Source organism: Arachis ipaensis, chromosome B08 (assembly GCF_000816755.2).
Source record: "Arachis ipaensis cultivar K30076 chromosome B08, Araip1.1, whole genome shotgun sequence".
NCBI classification, from domain to species: Eukaryota; Viridiplantae; Streptophyta; class Magnoliopsida; order Fabales; family Fabaceae; genus Arachis; species Arachis ipaensis.
In genome coordinates, this window is record NC_029792.2 from 25,566,929 (window position 1) to 25,575,282 (window position 8,354).

Sequence of the window (8,354 nt, forward strand, 5' to 3'; positions counted from 1 at the left end):
TATGTTAATATATATATATATATATTAAATTTATATTTTTTATTTTATTTAAAAATATATTTTATCTATTTTTATATATTATTTTTATTTTAGTAAGTAAATATTAATTTTATTATAAAATTAACTAATAAGATCTATTTAAATATTTAAATTCAAATAATAGAATAATATAAAAAAAATTTAAGTTGATGTCTATTTTAGTAATTTTTTTTATCTAAAAGTGATTTTGAATGGTATAGGTCAAACAATATTTATTTTACTATAATCCATTTTGATACAAAAATTACCAAACATAAATCACACCAATAATAATTTACTTTTGATCAAAATCAATTTTATAAATTAATTCTATACAAATTTTTATTTACAATCTTTAATCCAAATACAAACTAAATGATAAATTAATTCTAAACTTCAACCGAAACTCATTGAGGAGAAAGAATCATCTCTGTTCTAATGATGGGAAGAGATAGTTTAATGATAGTTTAGGATTAATAATTGTCAAGGATATGAGTTTAAAATCTACCAAAAAGATAAAAATTATTTTTCATATACAAGTTTATACAAATCATTTATATTATATTATTTAAAAATTTTTGATTTATATGTATTGATAAATTTTGTATAATTCAAAATTCTTCTTCTTTCTTGCATTATAAAAGTGAATTTTATTAAGTTAGGATTAATTTGTATAAACTTGTATGCCAAAAAGACTTATATGTATATTTTTCTAACAAAATAAATTTGGTTCTTTGAATAATACTGTAAATTTAATATCCAAACTAATAAATTAAATTTTATCAATGTAAAAGGTGTTGAAAATATTCGTTTTTAATATAGATCACTATTTACATATTATTTATTTGTAATACTTTTAAGATAATAAATAATCTGGTCAAACTTTTTTCTCCTTTATTTTTTTTTTAACCATACATGAGTTGTTGGACATTTATTTAAAAATATATCTAATTGATATCAATTATACTATGGCCAGTGTGGGTAACTAACTTAATTAAGCTCTTTTTGATAAAATAACTTAAACAATAAATAACTCTGTTAAAAGTAACTTATAAATAAGTTATTTTGTATTTGGATTTTTAATTCTAAAAGTACTTATTTTAAAGAAATATAATGAAAAGTAGAAGTATTATGAGAGAAGTCATTTTTTTTAACTTCTCTATAAGCTCCAAAGTAGCTTCTTAAAAAATTGCAATTTGGTTTTGAAAATTGCACCGAACATTAATACTACTACTTTTCATAAGTCAAAAGTTAAAAAAAGTTATTTCTAGAGTTTCTCAGACGGGTCCTATATATTATATTAAAAATTAGTTTTTGATATAAAATATAAAAAAAATTTAAAACATAACCATTTTTATTAAAATTTAGTTAATATTTAATTAATAAAAAAATGAATAATTCTATACTATTTAATAAAATTTTATACTATTAAAAATATTAATAATGACTAATTGATGGTTACAAGTTACAAAATTTTAATTTTCAAAGAAAAAGACAATGGAGATAAAAAATTTTGTATCATGTTTTTGACGGGGAGGAAACGGAAAAAATATTATTTTTGGTTTATTTTTTTATAAATTAAAATTCAAATAAAAAAATAAATTCTCAGATGAATTTTTTCTCTCCAATGAAAGACACGATCCTCTCTCCCTCATTCATTCTCTTCATCTCTCTTTCTCTCTCTCCTTCTCTCTCTCAGCGTTCATTCTTTTTCTCTCTCTTCCTCGTTTGTTCTTCTCTCTTTCTTGATCCTTTGATCACTGATTGCGATCAATCATCGGTTCCCCCAGTTTCATTCTCCGGTAATTGAATTACCTTCCATCAAAATTTCTTTTTTATTTTTTGCAGAAGTTTTTCTGCGGTTTTCTTTTTTGTTGGGGGCATTACTAGGTTAAAAAATTCACAACATTTCACGTTTTCCGATGAAAGGAATGAACTTGCATTCTGGGTTTGCGACTACATTCACCCGATTTTAATTTCTGCGAATTTTCTGTCCGCCCCATTTAGAAAATTTGCATATTTTACAGGTTTTTTTCCTTTGCCAGCGGAAAAAAGAAAGAAATAAAAATAAAAATCTAACTTTGCTTGTGAATTTTCAGCAGAGTAATCTTGGGGGTGTTCCTGGTATCATATATTGATACCTGAAACTTGGAAGCTGCAATCTTTTGTTTTGATGATAACAAGGTACGATTTTTCCTTTTAGTATTTTCTTTTTGGTACTGTTTGGTCGGTGATGAATTTGGGATGATATGTGGCTAGTACTTTAAAGTTCGGTTGTGTTTGGTTGAAGAAGAAAAAAAAAAGACTTTTTTTTTGTTGTGTTTTTTTTTTTTTTTGGTTTTTTATTTTCAATCCCTACACTTAGAAATTTATTATCTTAAGCTTCACATATATTTAATGATTGTTATGCATGGGTATAAAATGTATGCTTGAAGGAGTTTTTGTTGTTCTAAACTTGGAAGGATATTTTTGTTGCTTTTGTGTTTGGATTTTTGAATATTTATAGTATCTTCTATATTCATGGTTGTACCTTAATTTGTTCAAGTTTGCATGTTGCATGTCCACTGAATGTGATTATATGGTTAGCTAATGAATAATTTTGGTTGGAAATTATGTTTAGAATGTGAATAAATGACTTTAATGATTTTTTTAAAATGTTGAATTTCAAGTTGTCATTTTATTTACCTTACTGATTTTTATTCATCCTAAATGGCTTGTTAGGATTAATCTGCATAAACAAAAATCTCTACATTATGGATAAGATGATAGCTTCAGAGATGGACCAACATAGACAAGGTTATTTTCATTCAGAACCCGGTATCCTTCCAAGAGGCACTGGCATCTCGCATCCTAATATCCGTACAATTGTGGCAGCTTCCGGGAGCACAAGTAATCATGATTCCCACTATTTACCACCAGATGCATATGACAATGGCGTATATGTGACACAGTATAACGGGGTTCAACCGCAACATAATCGTAACATGGCCGTTGCAGCCACGCCGAATTTATATTATTCCGGCATGAATCCTTCTTCTAGTACTGGTGTATTCCCTATGCCTCTAAATCATAGAGGCTCTGATCAATTGCCTGGTTCGGGCCCGTATGCAGTGTCTTTAGTTTCTTCGGATAATTTTGGAAGAAGCAGCAGCTTCATGGATGATGTCAGAGGTCCTTACAAGAGGAAAAGTGCTGAAGGCATGAGAGGAAATTATCAGTATTTTAATGCTCCGGCTAGTTCCTCAACTGCTCCCCCTAATGCTAGGCATGCCGACGGGGTTCCGGTAATGGATACTGCGTCTTTTCCTCTGCGCGTCCCTTCATTTGTGGAAGTAGGACCACATGGTAATGCATGGAGCAGATCAGGTGATTCCATTATGGTGCACGATCATAACCATTTGATTCGAGGAAACTATGTAGGGCAGCACTTTCAGCCGGCAGCACCTCCGTGGTTGGACCAGCAGTTGAATAGTAATAACAACGATGGTCATACAACAGCATGGAATCAGTCTCTTCCAATGCCTTATATGCATGGTAAAAGTGCATTCGTTTCTCTTCCGCCGTTTTGATGTTCCCATTTTAGAGCTTTGTCATCTATTCTTGGTTGTTCTAGAAGGTAATAAAAATAATAATTTGTCACAAACATGTAAAGAAGCTTTTTTCAGGCTTGTTGATTATAAGTGGAAACCATAGCTTCTTGGATGTGATAATTCCAAAGGAGCAATAAATTTACGAGAAGTCTTGTTTTAGTAACACTCAATTTGCACCTAAGATTGGAGTAAATACATATGTTGTTTTCTATGTATGATCTGCCTCCTACTATGTCAATTAAGTGCTTCATAATGCGCTCAATTAATCTTTTTGCAAGGTTGTAATGTTTTCGAGCTTTGATTGTCTAATTGTTTCTTCCTATTATCGTCCAGCTCCAAATGTTAATGGAGGTTCAATAGAGAGTGCAAGTATGGGTTTGCCAAGGTATCACGAAACGGCGAGCAACAGAAACGGCCTTAGATTTCCTCATCCTCCTCCGGTCAATCACCAGCACCATAATTATCATCATCCGGCACTGCCTATGCAAGGAGTAAGAGGTCACGGTGTTAACTTCCACCCTCCTGTAACTGCGGCTTCATTCAGAGTTCCAACGAATCCTTCACACAGTGCTGCAATGCCCACGCCTAATGGTTTCGAGATGGGCCCCAGGCATGTGGGCCCTGTGCCATCAGGAGGCCTACGCATCTACCGACCTCATAGGGGAGTCATGCATGAAACTATTGGTCACCGAAATATTCCCCCCATGGGTTTCCTTCATGTTGATGTAAGATTTCCTTTCTCACTGAATTTCTATAGAATTGGTATCACACTGAATTATAAATGTAACAAATTTCTGAACTCGCGAATTTTGTGAAACAAAGGGATTGATAACTGCTTTTGTACCCTAAATGCATCATTTTCTTATGAGTAATGGTTGTTTATGCAGGATGTTGCTCTAATCGATGAGGTGGGAAATTTGGTTGACCATCACCGAGACATGCGCATGGACATAGAGGATATGTCTTATGAGGCAAGTACACAAATATCGATAAAATGGCTGTGTATTTTCCTACCAGCTTAGACAGTTGCAAAGTTTAGGTTACTAAAATTTTAGAGCTTATTGGAAACAATAGTTTAATCACACTTGGAATTTAATTACAGGATCTTCTTGCATTGGGTGAGCGGATCGGCAACGTAAGCACTGGTTTATCAGAGGAAACAATTGCGGCCCAATTGAAAACAAAATCATATTTCAAACCGATTTCTGCTACTAATTCAGATGAGGCAGCCTTGGACGACTGCGAAGCTGATTCTTGCATTATATGCCAGGTAAGAACTTCCAACATGTTTCATGGATTCGTTCAATTATGTCATTAGCCAAAATTGCTGGAATAATTTCATATGCATGTACTTTGACAGGATGAATACAAGAACAAAGAGAAGATCGGAGTTCTGCGATGCGAGCACGAGTACCATGCGGATTGCTTGAGGAAGTGGTTGATTGTGAAGAATGTCTGCCCCATATGCAAATCAGAAGCATTGACTCCTGGAGGGAAGGATGTATAGAGTAACATGTCTTCCTTCTCTTCCCTGTGGAATCAATGTGGCTTCTTTGGCTAATTTATTTTTGAACAGAAAAAAATTATTCATATTTTGTTATTAATATATGTACTTTTGTATATGAACTTGCACATATTATAGACAGTCATCACATTGGCCAACTCATTTAATTGTTGGCTTCCAAGAACTTTGTATCTATCAAGCTGTACAGACTTTGTTCTGTTTGATGTATTAACTTCTTCAGGTAAATTACATTAAATATCTTCATTCTCTTTATTTATTTATTTATTTATTTTAAGTTATGATTGAAACACAAGTTTCATGACCAGCGGGGGCACATTGGTTATGGATGTGGAATGTGGATCATGGCTGCGTTTGGTTCTGCTTTTTTGAAAAAAAGTGATTGTACAACTTTTATTTAAGCCAACTGAAAATTGATTTCTTGTGGACATGATTGTTTTTAGTCTAACTAAGAAATGTTGAATCCATACATGCACTATTTGATGGCAACAAAGTCAAACTTTAACCTTAATGATATAGAAATGACAAATCAAATTTACAAAACTAATTTCATCTAAAATCCAAATTCACATGATAAATTTCAATCTACTTGATATTACAAAATTTAAACATTAACATATTATGATATTCTACTCTATGAATGGAATTTTTCATTGAAACAAATTGACATATATCAAAATTAACAGACATTATCAGTGTTATTATCTTTATTTTAATGGAAATATAATTTCATTGACTTGCCATGTTTATAGCTGCCTGGTTCGATGAATAAGGGAGAAATTATTTGACTTGTTTCTGCAGCACATGGCAAGTACATTTTCAAAATAAGAAAACGTGTTGTTGACTTGTTGTAACCAGAAAGTAAACGTGACTTAATTCAGCTAAGTCCTAAATTCTTGAACATGGCTTAAGTTGACTGTGGATAGGGTCAGGTCAATTATAGTCTTCACTCTTCAAAAACGCGCTTTAATCTCATTTTTGGTGTTACAAACGTGCTCTTAAATCTTAATGCTCATTAATATTTACTATTATTAAAACTTATAATACTAATCATGTTAGTGTCAACTTGCATTGCATTTGTAGAGTTAATGTTGATCAAAATTAGATTGGTGTGAATGTGATTTGTATTTGAGTAATTTTGTGTCAAGTGTGATGTTAAAAAAAAATAAATGTGTTTGGATGATGTTAGTTACAATCATGTTAGAGGTGTATGATTACCAAAAAAGATATATTATATTTTTCTATATTATTAATTTTTTAAAGATAAAAAAATATTTATACTATTTTATTTAGATGATGTAAAAAGTTAAACAATTCAAAATACTAGTAAGATACAACATAATTGAGAAATTATATAAAAGACTGCTGTCTTATATATAGTAATACAAAATCCAAAAACAATTTAAAATATTATGCTTGAGTTTTGATTTATAAAAGTAGAAGTTGGTTGGTGTGTATTTGAATGATGGTGATTAGCAATTTATGGAAGATTTGCGTATAAAAATTAAGGAAGTTGTGTTTAAAGTGAACCATTCAAAGTGAACAAGTCCCCAACAAATTTGTGATTGTATCTTCTCTTTGATAATTATATCTAGATGGAAGATGAATCTGTAGTTTATTATTTTACTTTTCATGAGAAAATAAAAAAGATAAAGGAGAATTATGAAAACATATAGTCTTTGATTTTGGAATAAAATGCTTTGTCCTATAACTCATAGCTTGCAAATGGAAATTTGATCACAATGTCCATAGACAAATTAAATGTTTTTTGTTATGGAAAAGAAAATTTGCTCATGAATATATCAAGCACTTACCATATAAATTTGTTGAGGTATAAAAGTTGAATGAGTGTAGGGGCAACTTTATCCTCCACAGCAATTGCATTGTTAACAAGTATCACCCTATAAAATTCATGACGACTCTTTTAGTTTTAAGTTTTTACTTCTTATTATTTTCTACAACTAAAACACATTCAAATAAAATGGCTTATATAATATATATTTCTCATTCTCATAACATCTTCAAGAGAAATAGTAAATTATGCAGTTATGATAGAAACTACTCAGTCAATAATTGGATACCAAATGTAAAGAGAAGGACCAAGACACCAAGTGATTTAATATCTCTTGATAGTTTTTCTTTTTGCAGTAAATTTAAAAATAATAATAGCCAGTAATATATCCTATTCTTAATAATTCTTGAATTTTTAGATCAAAATACTATGAAGAATTGGTATATGAGAACTAAAAGTAAAATCCCACATATCACATATTTGTTTGTGTATCTATGTTTAGTCAATTGGAAGTAAAAGAAGAAGTAATTGATTGTTCTTCCATATGTGAAAGTAAATTTGAATATTTATATTAATATATTTTTAAATTTTAATTTTTTTTAGCTACGACAATTAAAATTTTTTATATTTTGACTGTTTTAGAAAATATCTGCATCAATAATAAATTTCTAGAATTTGGAATAGTTAAAACAATAAATAGGAAGATATATTGGAATTTATTTGTATATACTTTATTCTTTTTATGTTATATAAATAAAACAAAGACATCGGATCGGATAGTAATTTAGACAAATTAGAGTAAAGTATCGTTTTTGTCCCAATGTTTGGGGTAAATTCTATTTGTGTCTCTAACGTTTAAATCGTTCTAGTTGTATCCCTAACGTTTGTAAAAGTGATTCAATGTTATCCTGCCGTCAATTACATTTCATGAGTACTTTAGTTTGAGTTTTAAAAATCTCTTATTGAAGTTAGAATACAAATGTCTGGATAGAATCGATTATCTACTCCAAAAAATAGTTCATCAAATGTTGAAACTAATTCCTACAATATTTACGTAATTCACTTTTCTAGGGACATAATTGAATCTAAACACAAATAGTGGGTATAATATTAGAATCAAACACATCCAAGTGAGACCTAATTGAGAATGAATACATCTAAGTGAGAATAATTGAAAAATATAATCTGATTTGTTAGTATAATTGATAGTAGTATAACATTGAATCACTTTTATAAACGTTAAAGATACAAATAGGACGATTTAAACGTTAAAGATACAAATAGGATTTACTCCAAACGTTGGGAACAAAAACGATATTTTACTCGATAAATTATTAATAGGGTAATTTACAATCTTAAATAATATACGCTCTTTGGCTGAATTTCACAATAGCGAAAAAATTCTATTTATTAAAAAATAGCATATAGAAGT

At 30.0% G+C, this 8,354-nt stretch overlaps 1 protein-coding gene across 2 annotated transcripts; it reads left to right on the top strand.

Annotated features, from left to right (window-relative positions):
- On the top strand, positions 1,654–5,376 carry LOC107613558 (E3 ubiquitin-protein ligase arkadia-C). 2 transcript variants are annotated; one of them, XM_016315615.2, is made up of 7 exons: positions 1,654–1,820; positions 2,118–2,202; positions 2,740–3,552; positions 3,942–4,333; positions 4,496–4,579; positions 4,711–4,878; positions 4,969–5,376. In XM_016315615.2, the coding sequence occupies exons 3-7, from the start codon at positions 2,772–2,774 to the stop codon at positions 5,113–5,115; spliced, it is 1,572 nt and encodes a 523-aa protein (XP_016171101.1). In that variant the 5' UTR covers positions 1,654–1,820; positions 2,118–2,202; positions 2,740–2,771; the 3' UTR covers positions 5,116–5,376. The 2 variants fall into 2 exon arrangements, with proteins under 2 accessions (XP_016171101.1, XP_016171102.1); XM_016315616.2 differs by having other exon boundaries at positions 2,121–2,202.